This window comes from Python bivittatus, unplaced genomic scaffold, assembly GCF_059951505.1.
Source record: "Python bivittatus isolate LINGU-HERP-01145 unplaced genomic scaffold, Pbiv_v1 ctg000520_np1212, whole genome shotgun sequence".
Taxonomy (NCBI): domain Eukaryota; kingdom Metazoa; phylum Chordata; class Lepidosauria; order Squamata; family Pythonidae; genus Python; species Python bivittatus.
The window spans coordinates 2,151,336-2,179,303 of NW_028277080.1; the positions used below are offsets into that span (position 1 = coordinate 2,151,336).

Here is a 27,968-nt window from a genome sequence, read left to right on the forward strand (position 1 = left end):
TAAATCAGCAGGAAAAAAACGGGGAGGGGGGAGTACAAAGAGAAGTGCAGGGACTCAGCAGGTAAGTAGCAAATCCGAAGAGCAGAAAGTTTTGGGACTTGGGTAACCAGGAAAAAGGCTAGTAGGAAAAAGAATGCAGCTTTCTACTTCCTTTTTTCTTGTTTTCCATTTCTCTTCAGCCAATTCTCTACCTCCTGACCTCTGCAGATGTAGATGTCAGAGGTCAGGAAATACAAAATAAGCAAAATAAGCAGTTACAACAAGATAAAAATAAAAGTAGGGGGGGAGAAATAAGAGGGATCCTGGAAGCCCTTTATCCTCCTCCTCCTCCTCCTCCTCCTCCTCCTCCTCCTCCTCATGTTGTGTCAAATGGATATTCTTTCCCTCAATTAAAGTGCAGTGCACATCTTTTGACCTATGTGTTTGGGGAAATTACTTTTCCATTCAGAGCTTTCTAGTGGTTAAGCAGGTTGAATGGAGAGAACTGACAAGTGAAAACTGAGTCCAAGTAATATCATTCATTTTTTCTTGAAATAACTGGAAAAAAACACAAAAAATTAAAGTAAGCCTCGGGTCTAATTTTTTCTGACTTATAGGCACAGTTGTGTATTAGTGTTCATGTTCTGCCATGAAAAATAAGAAAACATGAATTTTTTGTATGTATTTAAAATGTGGAGGAATAGACCATTATGGTGTATCCCACACAATTTTGTGTCCTCTTCAGATCTGATGAGCATTCCTTCCACTATCTTATCTATGTCTTTAGTAAAAATATTGATGAGTAGAGAGGCCCAGAATTGAACCTTTTGGCATCCTATCTCACCACTTATGTTATGTAGAAATAAAGATTATATTATGTCTATACCATTCCCACAATTAGTTAAAGAAGTAATCTAATCAAAAGATGGAATAAGGATGGTCTGGGAAGACTTGTTCTTGACAAATTCATACTGACCTCTCTTATCAAATTGTTTTATGGAAGACCATAAGGTCTTCCAGAGGAATAGATGGCCCTCACCCTGCTGGTATTTTATAAACAAGCTAAAACAGTTATATTTCAATGTGTGTTTGGCCCTTCAATTGGGTTAGTTTAGTTTTAAGTACACCTATGATATTTATTAATGATTTTTAATTATATTACTTTTACATTTATTTATTAAACGTACAATCATAAACCAAAAGAGCAATAAGAACTTAGGTAAATCAGATAAAATAAACCGCAGTAGATTAAAAAACTGATAGGAAAAAGGAAAAAAAATAGAAAATAATAGCACTATTATTAATCATATTCAGAGATAAAAGAAGGCCTTTAGAGCTTCATAAGCCCGTGTGGGAACCAAGAATTACAAAATTAGAACACAGCATCTAACATCATCTTGACCAATCTGCAAACTATAAAAATATTTTGTTGACCTACTGTATCAAAGCAGACTATGCAGTGCATTTCAAAAAATCCCAGATGCTTTAATACATGCTTTCAGAAATCAGTGCAGTCTTCCTGAAATTTCTTGGAACCAGGTCCGTATCCACGTCTGTGTCTAAATGTGGAGACCAAATTCTCTTTGATTTGTTCTTGAGGTAAAAGCATGCTAGTAAGCAAAACAGGGTCTTTTTTATGTTCCACTTCATAAAAAGGACAAGTCTTTAAATGTACAGCCATGGATGGAATATTGCTGAGTTGCCAACTATTAATAGTGGAGAACAGACTGCTAAATTTCCAGATCTAGCAAAAGATATAAACAAGAAAGAGCAAGAAAATGTCAGTGTTGTGATAATAAGATCTTGCAAACAGCTCTTTACAATATGAACCAAAGGAAAGCATGGACAAAATTTAATATTATGTAATTATTTCACTAGCTGTGTCATAGTGAAAACAGGGGAGTATAAGAATAAATTCTGATTTTAAAAAAATGGAAGATGTATCAATTATAGGAGTTAAGGAACTCGGATTTTAACAAAATATTTGTATGTATTGTATGAACAATAGAAGATACCACTGCTGTGGCTAGAATTGCAAAGGATCGGAAATAATAGATTTGGTCTATTTAGGTCAACACCTTGCATTGCACTTTGTCAGCTAGACCTTCCAGCCTTCCCCAAATGAATATATGTTCCTTCTTCTGCACATAGACATTCTTTTCATTTATGTTTTTTCCTGGTATCTCACTCCTTGGTATCTAAAGTTAAGGCAAATAACATAGATGGTATAATTATTGTAGACCATGTACCTCTGAAAATAGCCTCATCCAACAATAATTTGCGTGCATTTTACAGAGCGTCTTTGAATGTATCAATCTATTTTTATTATAGATGAAACAAGAGATGGTAGAATTTGTCATATCAGCAGAGACTCAGTTTCATTGCTGACTTTTGAATGGGATATAACAAAGTATTTATAAGAGATTGTATTGTTGGATACACTTTTCATAAAAAGCAGCAACACTATTCAAAGTTAAATCTTTAGAGGAGAAAATAAAGGATTATTAACTCTGTTAATCTTTAATCCCACCCATATTTTCAGCAATGTAGATCTTTGGTTTCCGCTAAGTATTTAACAAGTACACTGCCCAAATAGAACTCTTTTTACATTATATCAGGAAATAATACTGGAAAGAGGGAGAGAATTTGGGATTACCATAGCTATCACAGAATGAGATTATTAATCTCACTACCTTTTCTCTTCAAGAAGTGGTGGCTACAATTAAATGTATGGAAGTGGGAATGCATTTGGCCGTGATGGTTTTCCAGCTAATCAATACAAAGAGTATAATGTGTGGTTACCTCCTGTTCTATTGGCAGAATATACCAAAGCTTTTTCTAGTTTCAGTGAGGCATATACAGTCCTATAGAACTACCTCCTATATCTGTTCTATTGTAGACCTATTTCTTTGATAAATGCAGATGCCAAGATCTAAAGAGCTGCCAGGGATCCCTAGACTGCAGCGGGTCTTCCAACCGTTGTGCATGTAGCTCAGTCTGGGTTTACTTGGGGGTCATCAATACTCTGATAATATTAAATGTTTAATGATGTAAGTGGTTTAGCTCAAAATACTAAGAATCCAGCGGCTATTATTTCTTTGGATGCTGAGAAACCTTTTTATACATTTTTTTTAAAACTTCTGAACAAGTACTGATTTAATATGGGTTTCTGTAGTTTTATAGTGTGAATTCATTTTTTTTAAAACCCTAAATCATATGTTGTGTTACCACCCTTTTTTAAAGTTATACCATGATAAGTGTGGGAAGCTTTCTTCTTTTCAAATCTGGTTTTGGAACTTCTTGCTCGTATTACTAGAAATTCTGACAATATTAAAGAAATCATATGGGAGAGATACTTCATTGTGTTTCACAGATCAGCTATAAACTCCCATTCCTATTCTTATTTCAGTAATATATGTGTTAGTATCATGCCTGGTTTCTCTTTAAATTAGAATAAATGGTACTGTGTCTCAGTAATATTTTTGACATATATTGGGATTGGAGTGTTAGATTACATTCTTTGCTTATCTCTACATAAGGGTTGTTGGGAAGCTTTCTCAGCTGAGGGAGGCAGTGTGATGTAGTGACTAAGGCACTGAATTAGGAGAAGAGACCAGATTCTAGTGCACCCTCAGCCACAGAAGCTTGCTGGGTGACTTGACTGGCCATTCTCTTTTAGCCTAAGGCTAAAATGGTGTTGGGAAGATAGGAAGAGGGAGTGTTGGGTATGCCACCTTGTGCTCCTGAAGGAAAGGTAGGATATAAATCAAATACATTAATGGGTAATTTGAACTTATCTCCAACTTTGACACAAATGAAAGAAGACAGTATGCTTGCCCATTCTCAGGAGCCTTCCTCAGGTGAGGAAGGGGACCTGAAGGAGGCATCCCAAAAAGCAGACCCTCAGCAATTATGCTGAGCTAAAAACCAGCCCCACTGTTCCTGTCTTGGCTTATATCAAAAATATCAGGAGATTCCAGATCAGAGATTTTATTCAAACACCATTGTTCACTATTGTACTCGTCAGGAAGTCATGATGTGGCAAAATCATAGATTTCAATATATATCCTAAAAATAGATTTCCAGACTATGCTATCTGTGGTATCAGTTGATAAATAAAATGTTCTCTGTAGAAAGAAACATTTGTATTTTAATATGATTCCAACTCATATTCTTTTTATATATATAATAATTTTATTGAACATTACAATTAAAAAGATAAGAACTAATACAAACTAAAAAAAAGAAAAAGAAAAAATAGGCAGAAAAGAAAGAAAGAAAAATATATATAAAGAAATGACTTCCCCCTTCGTAACAATGACATAAACAGTTTTAGTAACTTACCACCTTCTCTTAAAGTATAGCAAATGATCTTTGCACCTGTTAGCTGCCTAGCTACCTCATTTTATACCAATGACAACTTCTGAACACTTGTAAAAACAGCCCTAGATATTGTACACTGTAATAATCAAGACAGGATGTAAGCAAGGCATGTCAAATCTGACTGTTTTGGGAACACTTGCAGCTGGTACCGGAGTCATAATTGCACAAAGATGTTCTTCACCACAGCTGCCAACTATGTTCAGTGAGAGATAAAAATCAAAGAGCATTGCCATGCTGCAGATCTATTCTTTCAGAGATAATACAACCTCACACCAAATAGGATGAACCTCTGACTCTATGTCTAGCTTCTACTGACCAACACCACCTCCATCTTGTCTGGATTTAATTTCAGCTTTCTCTCTCCTAGTTTATGGTGCTGGGAGACTTCTGTGGGGGAGACAATCAGTGACAGCCCAAGAGTTCATGGTCACCTTGACAATCTTGGACTTTAAGATAATTGTACTCCTGATGACCTAATATGTGAGAGGCCATATGTTAGATCTGGTTTGTATCTCAGAGCAGATGTGAAATACCTCAGCCAGGGGGACATCTTGAAGGATGTAGTGATGTACCCTTTCTTCATGAAGCCATTACTTGTCCCAGCAATTTTAGACTATCAGCTAGACTATCAGACAGTCCAATCTTCCCTTTTTAAAGAGAGTTGTTGAGAATGTGTTAGGCTTGCAGTTGCAGACAGCCCTGAAGGAAATGACAGCAAGGCTTTATAGTTACTGGCCAATTGTTTATTCCTTGGGCAGGAAGTTTGAACTTGAATTTAAAGTCCTTAGCTTGCATCCAGTAATGACCCACAGTATATCTAATATGTGTCTGTAGGTTCTATGGGTCCATTGACATCACAATTGTTACATTTTATATCTTGTCATAAATTGAAATCACCAATATTTGGCATAAGCAGTGCTTTTGGAAAACTTCAAACTTTTCCCCATAATTTTGAAGCAAGGTCTAAGATTCTGCCCTTCGTACATAGCAGCACTGAAAATATTAAAGATCAATAGACGTGCATTTGCTAGCAGTGCTTATGCTATTTTTCTGCCAGAGGCAGCATGTCAGTGCTCCAAAGGCTGAGGCAACATGGCTGATTTGATTGTTGATACCGGCTGTGGCAGCAGCTGCTTTCTGTTCTTGGACAAATGAGCCAAGGTATTGAAATTGTTCAACTTGCTTAATCTGAGCTCCATCAAAATGGATGATTGTCTGAGAGCCCTCAGTTATGAATATTTTGGTCTTGTCGGTATTAGTGGTTAAGTATATGGATAAGCAGTTCTTACATCAAATAGAATGTCATAGGCTTCTCTTTCAGTCTCTGCAAAAATCACCCTGTCATCAGCAAACATGAGATCTGTGATGAATTCCTTGTCCAAATGTTATACTACACTGAGTAGCAAAGATTCTCCACATGACTGCATCTATCACGGAGTTGAGCAGCAAGGGAGATGCAATGCAGCCTTGTTTCACATCAGCATATACAAGGAAGTCTTTGGACATTTTGCCATTAACACAATTAGAAGTTTATGGTCCCTGTATACCTCCTGCAAAAGGCATACTCTTTCAGCAGGCACATCTGCAGTGAGTGTCTTCCATGGTGTTGGCTGATGGATACCATCAAATGCCACAACAAAGTCAGTGAGCACAGCAGTGAATCTCTTTCTACACCTGATGTGCTCCTCAAGCAGTTGTACAAATATTTGGTCAGAGCACCATCTTTCTTCTCAGGCTAGTTGCTTTCTTCTTTTCTGATACCTTTTGCTGGTTTACTTTCATCAGTGCCTTGCCTACAATTGATAACAGGCTAACAGTTATTCTTGTACTCCTGGGTGCAAAGTAATTTATTATAGTTCATAGTTGTGTACATTATTTTACTACTAAACATAGGGATGTAACTGCTAAGAGTTGGTTGTGATTGGAACAGCATATAAACCTAGTAAAATCAGTCAGTCTATCCCATTACAATTGTTGTTGTTGTTGTTGTTGTTTAGTCGTTAAGTTGTGTCCGACTCTTCGTGACCCCATGAACCATATTGCGCCAGGCCTTCCTGTCCTTCACTGCCTCCCTGAGTTTGCTCAGTTTCATGCTCATTGCTTCAGTGATGCTATCTAACCATCTCATCCTCTGCCGTCCTCTTCTCCTTTTGCCTTCAATCTTTCCCAGCATCAGGGTCTTCTCCAAAGAGATCTCTCTTCGCATTAGGTGACCAAAATATCTGAGCTTGAGCTTCATTATCGATCCTTCCAATGAGCAATCAGGGTTGATTTCCTTTAAGATTGACTGGTTTGACCTCCTAGCAGTCCAGGGGACTCTCAAGAGTCTTCTCCAGCACCACAGTTCAAAGGCATCAATTCTTCGGCGCTCGGCCTTTTTTATGGTCCAGCTCTCACAGCCATACATTACTACTGGAAAAACCATAGCTTTGACTATGCGGATCTTTGTCGGCAAGGTGACGTCTCTGCTTTTTAATATGCTATCTAGGCTTGCCATACAATTACAATTGTACCATGGACAATTTAGTTGCAGGATACTGCAGGAAAAAAAAATGAAAAAAACCCTATGTTCTTATCAGTGTCTGTATTTAATTTTTTCCAGCCTCTATGCTTGTATTGGATGAATCCTTTCTCAAGGGAAATTAGAATGAACAAATAAAATAATATGACCTTATAGTATTTTTACTAACTTCCAATTAAAAATGACATTATTTACTGTATTAAATGAGAATACTCAACAACAAAACAATTTGTGGTGCTTCACAGTATGTGTCAGCTCAAGTGTCATGCATATTATGAAATGTCCTTGTGACCTGATGTAAGTTCACTTACAAATTTAAAGTTTAACATGTAAAAGTAACATGATAAAAAACATACAAGATGAAAAGAACCTTCATAATAATTTGAGCTACTGAGCACATAATCTTTATAACAGGGCAAAATTTAGAAAACTTGGTAAAGAGTAAAGAGGCAGATTTTGAGGTTGGATATCAGAACTCCTAGAGGGAGATTATATGTTGGTTCAGATGTATTACATGTATTTTGATCATTCAATTATTGGCACAAAACATTGGGGAAAGAGATTCACAATCTTTGTTCAAACATTATTTATAATAATATATTATTAAAGTTCTGTGGAACTCTTGTTATACTTTGAAATTAAATTGAACTCCTGGTAACTTCATGTGTATGTCTACATAATTTCCTTGACAGCAATATGAAACTGATTTGCGCCATTGCTTCTACAGGGAGGGTTTTTTTTTTAAATGTCCCAGGACTATTCATTGCTGGTATTTCCTGGAGCTCCCCCATTTAAGCACTAACTAGGTCAGATCCTGCTTACCTTTTCAAGATCAATCAAGGTTGCCCGGGTTTTACCACTTAGCTTGATGCAGCTGTTACCATTCAATGTTGTAACAGAGTAAAAATTAGTTACAGAATTTTTATTTCATTTTCTTCAATCTGTTTATTGTATTTCAGAAGTAATTACTTTTTTGTTGCCTTGGCAATATTAATGGAATGTAATTGGTTAGATTGTTTTTTATATATGTGTATACTCTTTTTTTTCCCCCTTCATGGATCACTGCCTTGTCGTGGCGAAGGGGCTTGCGTAACTCAGTGAAGCCATGAGCTATACTGTGCAGGGCCACCCAAGACGGACAGGTCATGACAGAGAGTTCTGACAAAATGTGGTCCACTGGAGAAGGAAATGGCAACCCACTCCAGTATCCTTGCCAAGAAAACCCCATGGACAATGTTAAAAGGCTAAAAGATATGACGCCGGAAGATGAGCCCCTCAGGTCGGAAGGTATCCAATATGCTACGGAAGAGCGGAGGGCAATTCCAAGTAGCTCCAGAAAGAGTGAAGCGGCTGGGCCAAAGCCAAAAGGACGTTCAGCTGTGGATGTATCTGGAAGCGAAAAGAAGGTCCGATGCTGTAAAGAACAATATTGTATAGGTACCTGGAATGTAAGATCTATGAACCAAGGCAAGCTGGATGTGGTCAAACATGAGATGACAAGACTGAACATTGACATCTTGGGAATCAGTGAACTGAAATGGACGGGAATGGGTGAATTTAATTCGGGTGACCATTATATCTACTACTGTGGGCAAGAAACCCTTAGAAGAAATGGAGTTGCACTCATAGTCAATAAGAGAGTCGGAAAGGCAGTAATGGGGTACAACCTCAAAAACGACAGAATGATCTCAGTGCGTATCCAAGGCAAACCATTCAGTATCACAGTCATCCAAGTCTATGCCCCAACCACTGATGCTGAAGAAGTTGAGGTTGACCATTTCTATGAAGACCTACAACATCTTCTAGAACTAGCACCAAAAAAAGATGTCCTTTTCATCATAGGGGATTGGAATGCTAAAGTAGGAAGTCAAGGAGTAATCGGAATAACAGGCAAGTTTGGCCTTGGAGTACAAAATGAAGCAGGGCAAAGGCTAATAAAGTTCTGTCAAGAGAACAAGCTAGTCATAGCAAACACTCTTTTCCAACAACACAAGAGACGACTCTACACATGGACATCACCAGATGGTCAATACCGAAACCAGATTGATTATATACTTTGCAGCCAAAGATGGAGAAGCTCTATACAGACAGCAAAAACAAGACCAGGAGCTGACTGTGGCTCAGATCATGAGCTTCTTACTGCAAAATTTAGGCTTAAATTGAAGAATGTAGGGAAAACCACTAGACCACTCAGGTATGACTTAGATCATATTCCTTGTGAGTACACAGTGAAGGTGATGAATAGATTTAGAGGATTAGATTTGGTAGACAGAGTACCTGAAGAACTATGGACGGAGGTCCGTAACAATGTACAGGAGGCAGCAACTAAAACCATCCCAAAGAAAAAGAAAAGCAAGAAAGCAAAATGGCTGTCTGATGAGGCTTTACAAATAGCTGTGGAAAGAAGGAATGTGAAAAGCAAGGGTGAAAGGGAAAGATATAAGCAACTGAATGCAGATTTCCAGAGAATAGCAAGGAGAGATAAGAAGGCCTTCTTAAATGAACAATGCAAAGAAATCGAGGAAAACAATAGAATGGGGAAGACTAGAGATCTCTTCAAGAAAATTGGAGATATGAAAGGAACGTTTAGTGCAAAGATGGGCATGATAAAGGACAAAAAAGGCAGGGACCTAACAGAAGCAGAAGAGATTAAGAAGAGGTGGCAAGAATACACAGAAGAACTATACAAGAAAGATCTTAATGTCCCTGATGTCCACGCTGGTGTGATCGCTGACCTTGAGCCAGACATCCTAGAGAGTGAAGTCAAGTGGGCCTTAGGAAGCATTGCTAACAACAAAGCTAGTGGAGATGACAGTATTCCAACTGAGTTATTTAAAATACTAAAAGACGATGGTGTTAAAGTGCTGCACTCAATATGCCAGCAAGTTTGGAAAACGCAACAGTGGCCACGGGATTGGAAAAGGTCAGTTTACGTTCCAATTCCAAAGAAGGGCAATGCCAAAGAATGCTCAAACTATCGCACAATTGCACTCATTTCACATGCTAGCAAGGTTATGCTCAAAATCCTACAAGCTAGGCTTCAGCAATACATGAACCGAGAACTACCGGATGTACAAGCTGGGTTTCGAAGAGGCAGAGGAACTAGAGATCAAATCGCCAACATTCGCTGGATCACGGAGAAAGCACGAGAGTTCCAGAAAAATATCTACTTCTGCTTCATTGACTATGCAAAAGCCTTTGATTGTGTGGATCACAACAAACTGTGGCAAATTCTTAAAGAGATGGGAGTACCAGACACCTTACTTGTCTCCTGAGAAATCTGTATGCGGGCCAAGAAGCAACAGTTAGAACCGGTCATGGAACAACCGATTGGTTCAAAATAGGGAAAGGTGTACGACAAGGCTGTATACTGTCACCCTGCTTATTTAACCTATATGCAGAGTACATCATGAGAAATGCCAGGCTGGAAGAATCACAAGCCGGAATTAAGATTGCAGGGAGAATCATCAACAACCTCAGATATGCGGACGATACCACCCTAATGGCAGAAAGTGAAGAAGAACTAAAGAGCCTCTTGATGAGGGTGAAAGAAGAGAGTGCGAAAGCTGGCTTGAAACTCAACATTAAAAAACTAAGATCATGGCATCTGGACCCATCAATTCCTGGCAAATAGAAGGGGTAGAAATGGAAGCAGTAACAGACTTCATTTATTTGGGCTCCAAGATCACCGCAGACGGAGACTGCAGCCATGAAATTAAAAGACGCTTGCTCCTTGGGAGGAAAGCCATGGCAAGCCTAGACAGCATATTAAAAAGCAGAGACGTCACCTTGCCGACAAAGATCCGCATAGTCAAAGCTATGGTTTTTCCAGTAGTAATGTATGGCTGTGAGAGCTGGACCATAAAAAAGGCCGAGCGCTGAAGAATTGATGCCTTTGAACTGTGGTGCTGGAGAAGACTCTTGAGAGTCCCCTGGACTGCTAGGAGGTCAAACCAGTCAATCGTAAAGGAAATCAACCCTGATTGCTCATTGGAAGGATCGATAATGAAGCTCAAGCTCAGATACTTTGGTCACCTAATGCGAAGAGAGATCTCTTTGGAGAAGACCCTGATGCTGGGAAAGATTGAAGGCAAAAGGAGAAGAGGACGGCAGAGGATGAGATGGTTAGATAGCATCACTGAAGCAATGAGATGCAACTGAGCAAACTCAGGGAGGCAGTGAAGGACCGGAAGGCCTGGCGCAATATGGTTCATGGGGTCACGAAGAGTCGGACACGACTTAACGACTAAACAACAACAACAACAACATACTCTTTTTATGAACTCTTCTCAAATAGCAATTACTCAGCAACCTCTTCTGGATATGACTGAACAGAAAGGACTGGAATCACTGCAAAACAATAGACCTCAAAGCTTAACAGTAGACCTCAAAGCCAGCTGGTCCATAAAGATACCAGGGTCATAGGTATTAAAAGCCACAAAGCGTTCCAAGAGAATTAGCAAGGCCACACCCTATCCACCTATCCAGTATAGGTCATCCACCAAACACCGTCAGTATCATATTCTGAACAGAAGCCTGTCCAGATTCATATGGAGTTCTGTGGCCACTATTTTCTTGATTACCTTTCTCAGGAATAGAAAACACATGTTTCATTTAGAGCCTTTCTTTACTCATGATCTCTAATGGACTCCAACCCTTGCTGTGCTGATTGAAAGAACTGCTGACATAATTGTGCATTATCCTGACTTCTTTCACTCTACTCTGGGTTTTGTGCTATGGAAAACAGTGGGATAAGTCTGCTTGGAGAAGAAATTAAGCCTGAATCATGAGGATGGGGGCTAACATTCAAGTTGCCAAGCTGTTCATCAGAATATGACTGTATACAGCTAATAAGCCAAGGCTCTTAGATTGGGTTAAGTTCATTTATCTAGCCATTATATATTTGGTCTGAGTGCCCTATCATATTTATTTCCTTTCTTAGTGTAGTTCACTTACATTTAATTGTTACTAGCCTACTGTACCACAGTTAAGCAATATATATCTATTTGTCACTGAGACAGAAAATGGAGCTTGGAGTCTAGTGTTACATAGAGAGGATCACCTCATGAGTTGTGGGCAGAACCTGACTGTGCTAGTACTTGGCTTGCAAAATTCATCAGTTATGGAGTAAAAACACAAAAGCATGAAAATCAGAGAAAGTCAGCTGCCTATGATTCTTGCCAATCATTCTGAAATCTGTCATTTGGTGATCCTGAGACCCTTGATTTGAAATGTTTAGGTCAAATCCTATGATTGTGCAATTCTGCTTGTCACAGGATTGTTTAAACTACAGTATGTGCATGCTCAATTAAAATTACTTTGTAATGCTAAAAATATCTATTAACTTAGAACCCAATGTAAATATCGATCAATCCTCCTATTTGGCTAATTCTTCTGCCCTTTTCAGTACCCCCAGCACTTGCCTTTCCGCAGACTCTCCAAGATGTGCTTCCATGAGAATATCTCTTCTTTTTCCATAGCAGAAAAACCATTCCTCTCTCATGCAGCAGAGTAGCACAGATGTCCCTCATCTGTACTGATACCTGGGCCAGCTGGGACAAGCTAACACTATCCAAAAATCCAGCAATATACTTCAGAATCTCCAAGGGAAGACTGGTTAGAACAATCCTTTCTTTCCTTTGTTTATTTCTGATAAAGTTGCTTTTCTTTGCTTCTGAGAGCATAGGATCAATCTCTGGCTTGACAGCAAATGTCATAAGGTGTGGGTTGTAGATAACACTTGCCTTTTGCCCAGAAGGGTGCCAAGGATATTGAACAAAAGTGCACCCCAGATAGGCAAGTGGACAGCGACGCTGGAACCACCCATTTAGGCAGGACTCGATATCAGCATGAACATTCTTGAAATGTGAAGAGAACTCATCTCTCCTAAAAAAGTGGTTGCAAGAGAATGTAAATGCAGAGCTGCTTTTGTTGTACCTTTGGGTTACACTCTCACTGTGAAGCTGTAAATGGAGATCCAGCGGGTCTTTTGTATCTAAAATATCTGCTAGAACAGCTCTTGAAGAGAAAGGTTGGGCAGCAAAGTTGTATGTTTGAGTCCCAATATCCACATATAAGGCATCAATAGACTTCATTTTAGATATCTCATGGCCTTTTAGTTCCTTCTCAAGGGCACACAACAGTGTAGTTTTTATTTCATTTGATTTGGGAAGTTCTTCAAGATCTATGTCCAACTCTGAAGTATCCAGGGATATGCTCTTACTTGGCTTTTTTTGTGCCACAGGATCCCCAAGCTTTGCTCTTTTGCCACAATAACTAAGTGGTGGTCTGAAGGTGGTCTCAGTCTTCAGTTCCTGAACTTCCAGGTTTCCATATACAAAGTCTTTTTCTCTGGGGGTGCAAGCAGCTATCTGACCAAAATGAATGAGCATCCTTCCATGGTGCACCAAGTACATGTTATACTCCCCAACAGGAACCTCTTTTCTCAGCCTCTCCAGTACTCCATCTTGCCAAGGAGCCAAGCCTGTTTTTTCAGCTGCTAAATTGATTTGAGGGGTTTCGGTTTCTTCAGTGCCTCCTGTACTGCTAGTTTCTTCCACAGGGCTACCAGAAGCACATTCTCTATGCAGAGATCCGCTTTCAGATGCATTTTTTGTATGGTCAGTCGACAGGTCTGCTACTTGGCAAGCCCTAAATTCTTTACTAAACATATTTTCCCAGGATTTGTAACCAATCAAATCCACCCCTTCTTTATCTTTTGCCAGATTCTCACGATCCTGCTGGGTAAGCACAGCTGCCTCATCTTCATTTGCTGTGGTCTGCTCAGCTCTTCCTCCAATAGCTATTTCTTCAAAATAGTCAAGATCAGTTGTTGTTTCTTCCTGGGTACAAGTCTCTCTGCATTCTGGGAAGAGCTCGGCCATTTTGAGTGCTTTAAAGAGAACTGCCTGATCTCTCAGAGCTATCGCCACATCCAGGCACTCTTCCTTCGACTGTTGCTTCATAATATTCTCATGCAGAATGGCTTCAGAATCTGCGCACGGCCAACGGTTCCATTCCATAGAACAGGAAACTATGCTGGCAGGGCAAACTTGGAGATGTTTTGCCACCTTAAAACGGGCCATTGTAAAAGGGCAACCATAAATAGAGTTAAGGCATGAGACCTCTTCCAGAGGACACAGGAGTTTATGATCATCCTCTTTGCACATATGAAAGACAGCACCACAGTGAAAGCGGCAACTGATCACTACACATGAGATTGTAGGCTCTGCTGGAGCTTGGCAGTATTTGCTGAAACACTTCTCACAGTGTTTATGCAATCCAAGAGGAGTCCGCTGTCTGCTAATCTAAAGGGAGGCAGGGGAAAAAAGAGAAGCAAGTATTCAAAGCATTTAGGAACTCTCAAACAATTGTTATAGCTAAAAGGATTCTGCATGTTGAAATGCACAGGAACTATTTCACACAAAAAAGTTCTTGCAGATGACCAGCCACTTTCAAAATATTGATGAGATGTAGCTACAACTTTGTAAAATTTTAATATAAAAATCACGTAACAATTCAAGTTAATCCATTAGCAATAAGAATATTAATTAAGTCTGTCAGAATCATTGCAAAACATGAATTATGAACCTACAGTGCTGAAATTTGTTTCCCTTTATCCTGGTACCATGATACTGAAGGCCTTGGCTACCTTCTCTGTTTGACCAACACTTAATTGGACAGAAGTCAAGCCTTAATTGAAGTTGCATGGGAGCATGCTGTATTTGCCTGTGATAGACCAGTGTTGTCCAAACTTGGCCACTTTAAGATGAGTGGACTTCAACTCCCAGAATCCCCCCAGCCAGTGAAACAGGGAATCTATCACAGGCAAATACAGCATGCTCCCATGCAACTTCAATTTAGGATTGACTTCTGCCAATTAAGTGTTGGTCAAACAGAGAATGTAGCCAAGGCCTTCAGTATCATGGTACCAGGATAAAGGGAAACAAATTTCAGCACTGTAGGTTCATGATGGCTGGCTGGGGAATTCTGGGAGTTGAAGTCCACTCATCTTAAAGTGGCCAAGTTTGGATAACACTGACTTAGACAAAGAAAAAAAACCACTGGTGCAAATGTACTAATGTGTAAGTGGACCAGTTGCATGTACCAGTGGATAATTTGGGAAGAAAAAAGAAAAAGCAAGAGACGGGTAGATAATTAAGAAGAAAACAAAACAAAAAAATGGGTTGCCTTCTTAACTGATTAAGCAACCTGAAACAGCTTATTTTCTCTAGATATCTCACCTTTCCAAAGGTGATTCAAACATAAGTTAGTTTATACCTGCTAAATTTTTAAAGCTTAGTTTGTTTGAAAAGGACAGTGATATAAACTTTCTAGAAATGCATTGTTCTATACTCAGATCCTAAGAGCTTTAATAAACTTGCAATATCTTACGGGTTTGTGTTTATTTTTTACAAAGCCTCTAAGCTGTGTTTGATTCTTGATGTCTTCATGGATCTATTGGACTGTTAGAAAAATGTCTGATTTAGTCCAGGCAGTGATAGGCTTCCCTTTACTGGCTACGTCCAAGCAGAGGCTAGACAGCCATCGGTTTGGGATACTTTAATTTGGATTCCTTCACTGAGTAGGGACTTGAGATTTGGACCTCATAGAATTTTCAATTATAGAAATGTATTCATTCCTATATTTAATCATCTATACTCACCAGCACAAGAAGCAATTACCATCAGATGGCTGTTTTCCATAAAAACAGGGGCACGAAAATATTAAACTGTTGGTTTAAGCAGTATTCAAGGATACCGATTGCTTTCTTGGAGTTATTTATTTATTTATTAGATTTACATCCTGCCTTTTCATTCAGGAGATAGAGAAAATAGCAAGAAGTTGAGAGCTCCAGATAAACTTCATGGTTCAATCTTTCAGAAATGAAAACAATGTGTATATGCTTTTAATAAACATTTTTAAAAAGTTAAATATAGCAAAGGGTCCTTTCCTCCACTCCTAACAACCTGCATAGAAAATCATCTTTTTTTCCTACAATACATGCTCACTTGTTGCTTTATTCCTTAAACTTCAAGGGGCCAGCCAACAAGCAGAGAACAACTGCTTTAAAAATGTAGATAGTGATTGGTCTTGGGTGGTTAAATGTCTGTCCTTTCCATAAGCAATTTTTTTTTTTTTTGGCTTCTAATTTGCTCTGGGGAGGCTGATCAGACTTATAGGCAGAAATATAATAGAATCTCACTCTAAACATGTTTGTTTGTTTCTGTATGAACATGGCCATTATAGTTCATTTAATATACCAGAAAAACAAACCTGATTTAGCAGAATATACAAACTCAGCCAACATTTGAGAGACAATTGTACTTTACCTGCTGGCTTCCTTTTCCTATAAACTGAAGAAGACAGACACATGATGGTAATGCAAAAAAGGTTAAAAATCCTGATACAAAAAACTGAAAAATGATATGGCATGGAAAATATTTCTAGTGTATTTTCTATGTTCAAGAATAGTACTGTAGAGAACCATTATTAGATCATCACCTCAGACAAAAGAAACTCAAGAGTAAAAGGTATAAAAGTATGTTGTAACAATGACATTAAACAAACAAAAAACCCCACAAGTTTTTCCTTATAACTAAACAATAATCTTTCTTTTCCCTCAAAAGGACCTACCATAGCTCTAGTCAGTTACCTTTGATGTCTCTGGAAGAAAAAATAAAATAGTTAATTAAAAAGATAACTGGTCTTTCATGAAATTTAGAAAGAAATAATATGAGATATGCAATATTTGTATTTATAGAGATATTATCAAAAAGCCTTATAATTTTATAAAACTATGGTGTTAATGTTGTTAGTTTATAGAGTGTGCTATTTGACTTTTTATTATTAGTTATGAGGATAAAGAAGTCTTATCAGAATTCCCAGGAGGAACTGAGATTCTATTACCCTTGAAAATTATACCTATTTCTTGCATCACTGGGCAGGGCCAAAACCACTGTTTATCTCCTCCATGGGAAGGTCATCCTTGTTCTTCATGCCAGCAGTGAAACACATTTGACCCCAAATAAAACAATGTAATGTGGGGAGGGGGCATTAACACAGTCATGGCAAAATCCCTACTTCTTTCTCCCAGTTAAGACCATCAGTGGAACAAAGAAGAAATTTTGCACTGTTAATATATCCAACCAGATCCCTACTTATATATCTTGAATACTGCCTACAAAAACCCTATATTTTGTAGTATCACCCTGTTAGTGACTGCATGTTTCTGGTAAATCAAAATGGATGCTTATTGTAAAGCAGATTAATCTGAAGTTGCCTTCTCACTCTTAATACTAAGACTATGATACAGTAATAGATTTCCTCTGATTATAATACCATTTAATTTTCCTCAGTCTTCCTTTTACAAATGCTTAAATGTTTTCAAATCCTTGCATCATCTTTGCTACCCTCTTCTGAAGGTGTTCTAACTTGCCAATATCCTAGATGTGTAGTGCTTCAAGTGTGGTCTCACCAATGCAGAATAAGTAAGGACTAAGCTGTCAAATCTCTGCTAAACCAGTGAAGCAATTAAAAATAGATGTTCTCTTGCCAATCAAGGAAATGTTAAGTAAATTAAGTGTCCTTCGACTTCCATATGCATTGGAACCAGAATTGGAGCTGTGAGTGGAGTGAAACACCTTTCAGAGCTCTCATTTACTGTCTGGGTGGGACAAGTCCAATGGAGTGAGCCCTCCCTGTCTCACTTACTGGTACACCTGATCTTGTCAGAGAATCTTTCTCTTCTGAGTAAAGATCAGGAGAATGCCTTTAACTGTGCTGATTATAGCTGCTATCTTTGATCAAGTAAATTAAACTGCTTTCATGAAACATCTCCTTGATGCTTTTGTCAGATTAACTGTCTTTATTAAAGCTAAATACCGTGGTTCTTAGAAGGGTTAGCATGCTGATACATAGCCATCTTCTTGGCTAGCAGCATTGACCTGGTCTCAGCTGAGTAACTGACTAGTACAGTAGGAAGAAAGAGAACTTTATTAGCACTAAATCAGCCCACAGATCTATTCATGCTGTTTATGATGAAAACCCATGATACTTTTCAAATGTTCCCAGTGTGGATGTTCTGCAAAGTATATTCACTATTTACAACAAGTGAAGCAGCTGTAACTGACTCTGCTCATTGTGTGGGTAAAATGCCAACTGCTAGTGTATCCAAGGCCTCAGTTTTATCAGTGACCTTGACAAAGCAAAGCCAAAATAAACAGCTTTTGCTGGTGGGCCAGGAAAAGAGTGTGATTTATCAGAGGTTAGCTTCATTAACTCCTTCACTATTGTACCAAAGGATGAGCAAATCAGAAGCTTTACAAGGGAAAGCTTGTAAAGATAGTTAATTTGTTTTGAACCACTTTCTGCTCACAGAAGCCTTTAACTTCTCAACTGGGCTATTGATGGCTAGCAAAGCAATAAATCCAGATATTCTTCCCAATAAGTCAAGAACTATTCAGTTTGGCAATATTCCAGTTTTAGAAATTAATCAAGAGCAAAAAAGCTGACCACAAGCACACTTAGACCTACAGCTACTGTTGATATAAAGACCTGCAAAGAGTTGTCAAGCAGACCCATTAGGAAGAGGAGTGCCTGAATGCCAGCTGAATTGACAACACATGTGTTCTCCAACTTGACAGAAGATAGGTCTTTGATACAGTTTAATGAATCTGAGATCAAAGATCTAGGACAGAGAAATGATTACTTTTGGATGATTATAGAACCAGCTTCCACTCTTATCCTGACCTTTTACCACTAACTACTGAATAGCATACTAGTAGCTTGTCAAATGCTGAAAAAGTATCCATAACAACATTTACTAGATGCACAGGACAACCACAATACTCAGAAGAGGAGCTGCCTCCAAACTGAGCAATATGTCTATCCCATGGAAATTACTCAGAGAAGATCCAAAAGGTTCCTCTTTCAAATCCCCAAGAGACAATAACTAATTGTCATCTTGAAGTACTGCTTCCAAGAGCTGAGAAGGAATATAGCTTTTTCTATAAATTACATTGCTAAATTTGTTGTTGTCTTGTTGCAACATATGTGATTTTGTGAAGATTTAAAATGTTTTATGTTGTTCTCTCTGAAGGCCACACCTACTATAAAGACAGGCCAGTGAGAGCCTAGACAGACCTTTTTTTCATTAAAATTATAGTAAACTTTTCACTCATTTGTCTTTAGTCGCTCTTATATACTTTCTCAATTCCACCACAGCAAGTTAGTGTTCAGGAAGTCTAGAATAAAACTAAAGCATATGAACTTATATCCAGAAGCTTTTGTTATATTAGTAAGGAATTACAATGCTGGGCAAAACAACTTATTACTGTAGTTCTAATTAATAGTTCCCCTCCCCCGCCCAAAAGAGAGTTTAAGTGTAAGCTGATGTCTATGAATATCATAGCATATAGCCCAATTGTCTAATAGACTGGACCTTTGAGTATTGCAGCAAACAGGGTCAGTGATGGGGAACATACACTGTGGACCACCAAGAGTGCTAATATTACAGATTACTATGATGTTTTCTATAACCTGAGTAATTTATTCAGTAGCTCAAGTTAATGTTGTCTGTTGACCTGACAGTGACCATTCCCCTTAACTTTAAATGTGGGTAAACAGAAGACATGTCTATATATTGAGTCTTGCCAATAATTCATGCTAACGTCATAGATATTCATATGATCTTGGTACCCTTCAGTTCCTTTAGATTATTCATCTGCCCTAGAGATATTGAGATGAAAATAAATACATATTCTTTGACTATCTTTCTGTCATTATTAAGTGGCAATCTTGCTCTTCCATCCTGCTGTTCAGAAGGGAACTTATATTGTTTTGCTAGAAAAAACTGAACTGAAATAGGAAATTTAGTAGTTTTGTCATCTTTCGTGCTCTTTTTGTTAGCAACTCAACTGGTTTACTGATTCTTTTCCTTTTATTTTGAACATATCGGAAGAAAACTTTCACTGTTCTTACCATTTTTTTCCTTTTTCTTCTTTGCTAACCTCAGCTCTTTTTTGTCTATAGCTTTTCTGATACAATCTATACATATACAAAGTATCAGCACATACATTTGCAGGGGCATCCATAGCAAATGGAAATTTCATCAAAATGGCAAAGCACGCATTGTGATATAATCAAAGTATGATGTACATAATCATAAGTACTTACAAATACAAAAAGGAGGAATTTGGTCATTTGCCTCCATTGACCTCAATGGATGCCCATGTACCTTTCCTTGGTGTCCTTTCCTTCTTTCCTCTTCTTTTTTTTTTTTTTTTTACTGTACATCTTAAGTTTTTGCATAGCCACATTGGTTGCTTGGTTGTTTTTTTTTAAATTGGAATTGCTTGTGATTGCTCTTTCCATACCTTCTTTTTTTTAGAATTCCCATTCATCTTGAGCTCTTTTTCCTACTAGTGTCTCCTGCCACAAAACTGTTATTGTTACTTGGGTTTATTAAAATATTTTTTTATTTTAATAAACCCAAGATATGTGTTTGACTACAATCATTTTGATTTTCCTTAAAATCAAGAATTTCAGCATTATTTTGTTACCTTCTCCACATTTCTGTTGCTCCCTCTCCATCAAATAAATCTTCTGTATTTAGCAAGTCTACTGCATTGATAAGATCTGGGAACCAGTGATATCATGGCTAAAACCAGTACAGTATGCTCCAGTATGATCATCTTTATATTATATGTTATATTATACTGTCATACAGTATTTTCTTTCTTATTTGTGAATTTGAAATCTGTTTGGCAATTCCATTAAGGCAAGTTTGATTCCTCAGAATTCTAGGAAACCCTAACCCTAACCCTAACCCTAACCCTCCAAGTTTGGCAGGTTCCTTTGTCTACCTAAGACTGTAGGTGAACTTCTGATCCTATCAACTTTTTTATATGAATGCCATTCATAGTTTGTGTGTGGCTGAGGAAAAAAAGTGAAATCACTGGATCAGCTGCAGGTAGGACATTGTAATTCCCTGAATTGTACCAGGCTTATCACTTTCATCTTCTCTGGTTTTTCAGCTTAACAACTTACATGAAAAAGTATGTCTGTCAAAAACATCAATTGTTGTGAATGTATATAGAATTACCTCCAGATACTCCCATTTCCATGATGGCTCAACAGAGCCCTTTTTAAAGTTGTCTCCCCTTCAGTCTGAACATTCATCAGTCTTTTCAAGTATGAGCAATAGACTATAAATATTATCAAAAGTAGATTAAAGAAACGTTCATGTCAACCATTTTCAGCCAGAGGAAGTAAGCCTTTAAGAAATCAATGAATGTTAAGTAGTTAGTTTTGATTACTGTCAGGCTTCACATTAGGTACAGCTATAAATCTTGGCTCTCCAGATACTTAACTCCTTATTAGGTCTGGGCTTATTTGGCAGAAGACTCACAGACACAACTCAGCAAGATTAGGCTCTTTATTGTAGACAAGAATGTGAAGCTTCTTTTCTTCCCATCCATATTCCGCCACAATTAGTGCTCAGGCACAACAGGTTATCATAATCTCTGGAGTCCCTTTACAAATGAGATCATCCTGTATTTCATCTGACAGTTCTTTGTACTGATCAATTAAGCTTATTTTGTTCCAGTCCAAATTCTGAGTTAATACACAATTGAAACTCAGTAAATACTTCTGAACCAAATGTTTCACCTGTTAGAGGTAACATATTTCATAACTGGCAGACACTTGCTTGACCAGGTCCTTGAAGTTAGCCCTCAGACATACTACAAAATTAGTGCAGTTATCCAAGACAGATTGTCCATTTTGCAGTTCCCTCTGTCTTAGGCTAACCCTACTTGAGCTCAGTCATGGAGATGTATAATTCAGAATGAGCTGTAAGTGTACTTGGATTCTCATAACATTTGTCAGGCAAGGAGGCAAATACTCAGTGGCTGCTCCGGCTGCTTCAGCTACAGTGCAATGTCTTGGGCCAGGACCGGAGCAGGGGCTACATGTCGGGCTTGATAGTTCAGTCATCTGTACACATCTAGGTAACCACTTGGTCTGATACTGGAGCAAGGCATTGGCCATTTGATGAATTTAAAGATCGGTGTCTTGGCAAGGTTTTCTCCTGTAGTGGTGGGAATAGGAGTGAACCAATTTAGCTGTCAGGCTTCACATCAGGCACAGCCAAATCTTGGCTCTCTGGACAAGTAACCCCTTATTTAGGTCTTGGCTTGCTCAGTAGAAGGCTCATAGACATGACTCAGCAAGTTTGGTCTCTTTACAGCAAACAGTAATGAAGCCATATACACAGAAATGTGTCAGTTGCAGCACAGAAATCAACAGACCTAGGGTTTAAATTCTAGGCTTCCCCCCCCCTATTTTTCCAAGCCAATAAATACTTAGTACTTCTCTTGATGGCTTTGGAAGGTGCCTTATCTATGTGGCCATAGTGGTTCTCTCTAGCATAGGAATCACTGGTTCCTATCTTGCCAGCTTCATTCTGTTACAGACTTGGGGGCTCCCATTTATAAAGTTTTTTTGCAATTTCAAATCCAAAACTGTCCTTGCATTCCCACTTTTTGAGGGAACCATTTTTTATTTTTCCTGATTCCATGGAATCAGTTTGATGGAACTGAAATTCAGTAGGTGCTGAATAGCTTTAAAAAATCTAATGCTTGAGGGGACCTTTAGATTTCAGAGTTGCCCCAAATCCTTGTCAAGAATGGAGAGCAGATTCTAAATCATGACCCCATGAAACTGATTGCAGTGCTCAAACAACATTAACCAGTGGTAAGCAAAGTTGAAGAGCCTGCCTCCTATTGGCCTCTGTGAACAAATCTGGTTGCTGTCAGGAAAAGGACTACTGTATTTCTTTTTCTCCTTGGAAGCGGAAGATATTGTGGAGAACTGATTAGTTTTCTTGTAACAGTCTTGCTTGCAATTGGCTTAAACATAGAGAAGCCCCTTCGTTTTGCTGAAATATTGAAGAATCAAAAGATGTATTGAGGTTTTCCCTTTGTTCATTTCTTTTGGCATAGAAAGAGCTTTGTTTTTATCCTTGCCTTCTACAAGCACTGGCTCCAAAACTCTGCAACAAGCTTTAGTTCCAGAAAATAAACTGGCCAACAAGCATAAGAACAGTCATCTATAGTCTCCAAAACTAGATAATTCTGTAAACCACCATGGTTCTGGATTGCAACTGTATTTGGTTGAAGGATGAATCAATCAAGAGTAGCATGGAGTGAAAGATCTTCTGATGACCATCTTTGATTTCTCTGGGAATTGAATTGTGAGCACCTAATTTGTCCATCTGTCAGTCAGGCTCACTTGCAAGAATTTAGCAGACTTTCCTGATATGATTTGACTTGTACTTGGTTCAGTGCTATTTGATATACATGAAACACAACATGGCTGGCTAATATAAATCTTATTGCATACTAGGAAGGAGCCACTAAAGCAGCGAATTGCCTTTTATCATCATGAAGGTGCAGTCTTCCTCATTACACCTGCTGTAGTTTAATTCTGATTCTTCTTTTCTCCCATCCTTCCCATAGTTTAACATACTTTATGTCCTGCCTATCTTGGCCTTGAAGCTGGATAACTGTCAGATACTGATGCAATTGACATCTCTGCCCTGAGAAATTCTGGCTCAACTTAACTTCCATGTTGTCTACAGTAAAACCACATTACCAAACACTAGAGTTAGACTAAAGTTTATTTTTCTATCCCTTGCTAGGTGACAACCCTGTCTCAAGTGAGAAACCTCCTTCAGAATAAGAATTAGTTTAGGGAGTAGAATTTCTTCCCTTTTTAAAATTTACTCCTACATCTAGCATAAGAATGACTTCACTTTTTTTTCTCTTTAGCATGGTCTCTTGGAAGGGTAGAGGGATCTAAGTCTGACACAGGTATTTCCTCTCTTTTCCCCCTCAGCCCATGTAATTCTGTGTCCACTGAGCCTGCATCCATTGATGAAATGTAGTGTGTGCCCTAGTTTCCGCTCATCACAATAGTTAAGAAAAGTGGTAAAAGAAAAGCCATTAACCTCATCTGCATGTTGACCTAGCATCTCTAAACCCCCAAGGGGCACGATGCAATCTAGGCTGCTGTTTGAGGTTGCGGCCAATTCTCCTGGGTCATCAGAATGCCAGCTCCCACCAAATGTAGGAAAGAAGAGCACCAAAGCTAATTTCTCATAAACCAAGTCTCTTGTCAAATCCTGGTCATACTACACAGTCTTACTAGGAAAATGTGTCTAAGTCTGTGAGGGCCATAAAACCACTAATTTCCTTGAGGCTATGCTGCCAGTTCACTGAAGGGTTGCGTTGGCATATGAACGAACAGTACTGTTCTTCATCTTACTCTCAATGTATGACTACAGGAGTGAAGAATAAAAAATTAATCTTTTTTTTTTAAATGGCCATGAGTGCAAAATTTACCAAAGGCCCTGTTATTTTGCTAGTAGGTGTGGCAGGTCTAGAAGCAGGTTTATCCCTCCCCTTTGCAGGTGCACAAGATAATGTTGCAAAGAGGAGAGGTAAACATGAAAGATTAGATACTCTGAATGCTCTAGAGTCGTCCCTGGAAAAAGATGTATAAAAGTCAGTATGTAAATAGTTGGTTAGTCTTCTGAAAAGAAAAATTCATAGAGATTTTTTCCTTGTTAGTGTGATTAATATATAGAAGTTTATGTAGTTTATGTCAAGTATTATCTTTATTGCTCTTCACAGAAGGCTTGTTCGTACATGCCATATAACTGCCTTATTGCTAATAAATTATATTAATGTGCAATACCTCTATATTTGAAATATGACAAGTAGTATACTAGTGATTTATAACATACGCCAGCCATTGTTGTGGCAATATATCATTAATGTAGACAGGCTTTATATTACTACAGCAATAAATGAGTAATGCTGTAAACACCTAGTGCAAAAATGCTATATATCACACCAGTTTACCTTTTTAAATACATATAGCACTGAAGATGCAGCTCAAAAAACATTGACTCTTTGTACTTTTGTTCTTTTTGAGCACTAGGTGTAGGGATGGAGAGCAAGCCTGAAATGAGTCCTTGCTCTCCTTTCCCCTGATCAGAAGATGGATAGTCTTCAGTGCCTGCTTGACCTTGTCAGGGCTGGGAAGGGAGACAAAGATAGGCCTGGTTAGTGCTCACAGGGGAGAGTCCAGATTACACCAGGGCTGTGAGCGAGGTTGGGAAATTGAAAAAAACATCCCAGAAGAAGGCAATGGCAAATTGCTCCTATATTATGAAGAAAACAACAGGGACATGTTCACATTGGTCATCAGGAGACGAGATCAGCTTGAAGACAGCATTTACCCTTCAGAACTCTTCCTTTGAACCTGCTTCCTACGGTACTTCTTCATTCTTCTCCCCTAACTTCCATGATGACAGAAAACTGAGAGAAAGCTGTCATTTACTTTGGTGAACTCTGCCCTCAGGAAATCATCATAAGCAATCACACTTGGCATGGAAACTATGGACAATCTGTACCGTGAAGAAGTTTGTCTCTATTTAATCCCTATTCTAATCAAGCAAACGGAGAGAAACACTGAATTAGCCACACAGTTCTGGTGGGAAACAATCCGTGAAGTGCTGCCACCATCAGAAAAAAGAAAGATTAGCTGTCCTTTGCAGCCATTTAAAATTAGCTTTCTCTCCCAGGGTCTTGAAACATGTTAATAATGTAACCCAAAATGCCTTTTTTAAACATGGGATCCTCTATGGCTAGAGAAAATGAATTTCCCTCTTGTTCTCTTTGTTTTGATAACAAGCTCTTTCCTCAGCTGAGGCCTTAGGTCAGGTTTTCTTTTAGAAACAGGATAAGTTGGTTACTTGTTCAAGTTCAGCTACAGCCACCCTCAGTGTTGTAGAAGATCAGAGATGCCACGTGTTCATAAAAAAGGACTGCTGGTTAATTTAAAACTGGGGAAAATATGTATTGCTGCTTCTGTCCCTAATGGGTATTTTAAAATTTTTCTGCTGCTTCTACCAATAAGGGGTTTTGTACAGCTATGGTCTCCGCTGGTTTTGTCACTTTGGGAGGGAGGCAGTGCCCTTTTGCCAATTATAATGCCATCTGGAATACTTCATGGAATATTTCTGGGGGCTGCTGACTGCAGCCTCTCATAGCCAGTGCTACCATTCCCTTCCAGCAGCTACTGATACGCAATATTCTGCCTGTTCCCCATTCTAGCACAAGTAATGGGAAGATTGGTAAACTGTTATGCAAAAATAGCTCTGCTGACAGTTTGGTGTGTAGGGAAGGGAAGGGCTGGTATGAAATGGGAGGGAGTTCCCTCAGTGTGTTATGTGAGATCCTCACACTTTACCCCATACCCCCATACTCTTCATTTAACCCACCGACCTTTTGACTGGGCTATTTTTGGATCTGGTTCTACTGATACTCCAGAAGACCAGCAGACCCATGTTGAGATATAGCCCACGTGAGATTGCCAGTGTGGAGCATTTCTACCCCAGTGACCTGCCACTCAGGCAAACTGAAAGTTAGGTAAATCCTCCATCCCAAGAACCCACCAACACTTGCCAAGGCCTGCCCCACCACACATTAAGGAGTGCAACTGTGATGGCTGCTGATGCTAGATAGGAGAGAAACAAAACCAGGGGAATCTATCAATCACTACAGTAAAGATGCAAAGACAAGGTTACTAACAAGCCTCATTGCTGAGGTAAATCATCCACCAGGGCAGCATAAATTATGCTAGCATATTTTTCTGCCAACACAAGGACTTGCTTTGAGGAACTACCCATAACTCTCAGGAGAAGCTGTTGGTGATGCCCCAATTTCATGAGGTGAAGTTCCTGATAGAGCCATTCTCATCATTAAAAAAGTACAAAGCTCAGTTAATTCTACTCAGGAATTTCAAAGGCACTTTCTTATAATCAATTTAGCAATTATCTTAATTGTTTAGTAAGGATTCTTTTTTTTTTCATTTACTAAAATTCCTCATTATTGTTTGGTACAAGGATGGACAGCAACAATAAAATCTCTTTTTATGTCCTCAACCCCTTCCTCCCAGAATTTCAGCTTGGATGATTAGTGACAAATTCCTGAAAAATGAAGATACAATTTCCCAATGGTATCTGACATAAACCAAAAATGGTATGTAAACCACAGTTAGGCTTAATACACTTCAAAAATAATGCACAACCCCTGACATTCCAGTTCCACCAACTGGTGTGATGTCATTACATTGTTATTCTGTCCACTCTGACTCTCAGCTGATCAGAAAAGAAATAAGGGCACTCCTGACCTTCTTTTGATTTAATGTCTTGAGGGACTGAGCCCTGGCACTTAAAACAGATTCTCAGGATGAGATCATGCCTCAGGCTGATAATCATCTGTTGACGGAAGTAGAACAGGTACAAGAAAGAAAAGAAAGTAACCAAGTAAGTTTTAAAGTAAGCTTTAAGACTACATGTAAATTTGCATATAAATTGTATAAGTGCTAATGGGATTTAGGGAGGTAAGTATCTGAAGCTCAAATAGGTTAATGCTTAATATCTCTCTTTAGTTAATTAGCTTGAAACACATTCCTTATTTTCTAGTGGAAGTATAGTATGCAAGCCTGAGATCCCAACTTTAATCAATTCTTCAAGCTTCAAAATAGTCTAAAGATTTGGACAATAAAATTTGCAAATTAACTGCAAATTACTGTTTTTGATGGTGATTTTGACATACCATATAGCGTTTATCTTTCAGCTTGTATTCCAAAGAAGTTTTTTTTAAAAAAAAAGCCTTACCGTTAAATGTACAATCTCTTTTCATGTACATAAAGGTCTCTTGGATTTATCCAGCTGAGCTGAAATGGCCAGAGAATGCTAGGAGCAGAGCACAGGACAAAGAAATCTGAGGAGGCAGGAAATAAAATAACTGAAATGGATCCATGTGACATGGACTGTTAAAAATAAAACTGATGCACTCAGCAGCATGATTCACTTTATGGAACACTGTCCTTTCATGATATTTACCCTCTGTTACTGCTAGAGTGATATTTAACAGAGTTGCTGTTGAACAGGTGATTCATATCTTAATAAAGAACAATATTATCAGTAAAGGGCAATGGTATTTTCTTT

The 27,968-nt window shown here is 38.5% G+C and overlaps 2 protein-coding genes across 7 annotated transcripts in view; one reads left to right on the forward strand and one right to left on the reverse strand.

Moving 5' to 3' along the window:
- On the reverse strand, positions 1-27,940 carry FBXO40 (F-box protein 40). 6 transcript variants are annotated; one of them, XR_015797358.1, is made up of 6 exons: positions 27,636-27,940; positions 16,520-16,549; positions 12,307-14,190; positions 2,058-2,177; positions 1,418-1,723; positions 1-537 (listed from the first exon to the last, which is right to left on the reverse strand). XR_015797358.1 is itself a non-coding variant. In XM_088147495.1 (6 exons), exons 3-6 carry the CDS (start codon positions 16,520-16,522, stop codon positions 1,478-1,480), a joined length of 2,253 nt encoding a protein of 750 aa, XP_088003621.1. In that variant the 5' UTR covers positions 16,523-16,549; positions 27,146-27,233; positions 27,636-27,939; the 3' UTR covers positions 1-1,477. The 6 variants fall into 6 exon arrangements, 5 of the variants coding, with proteins under 5 accessions (XP_088003621.1, XP_088003620.1, XP_088003624.1 ...); XM_088147495.1 differs by adding an exon at positions 27,146-27,233 and having other exon boundaries at positions 1-1,723; positions 27,636-27,939; XM_088147494.1 differs by having other exon boundaries at positions 1-1,723; positions 27,636-27,939.
- KPNA1 (karyopherin subunit alpha 1) overlaps positions 27,150-27,968 on the forward strand; it is a 65,037-nt gene continuing 64,218 nt past the window's right edge. The window contains exon 1 of the mRNA XM_088147501.1: positions 27,150-27,281. The gene's annotated coding sequence lies outside the window, so the exon portion shown is untranslated. The remainder of the gene's footprint in view (positions 27,282-27,968) is intronic.

What these genes read in the sequence shown, in the direction of transcription:
- FBXO40 (XM_088147494.1), bottom strand. An exon ending in CTTGGAGAGTCTGCGGAAAG is followed by an intron (nt 2,178 to 12,306) that starts GCAAGTGCTGGG and finishes CCTTAACTTTAG; the next exon opens with ATACCAAGGAGTGAGATACC. An exon ending in CTGACAAAGTGCAATGCAAG is followed by an intron (nt 1,724 to 2,057) that starts GTGTTGACCTAA and finishes ATCTTTTGCTAG; the next exon opens with ATCTGGAAATTTAGCAGTCT.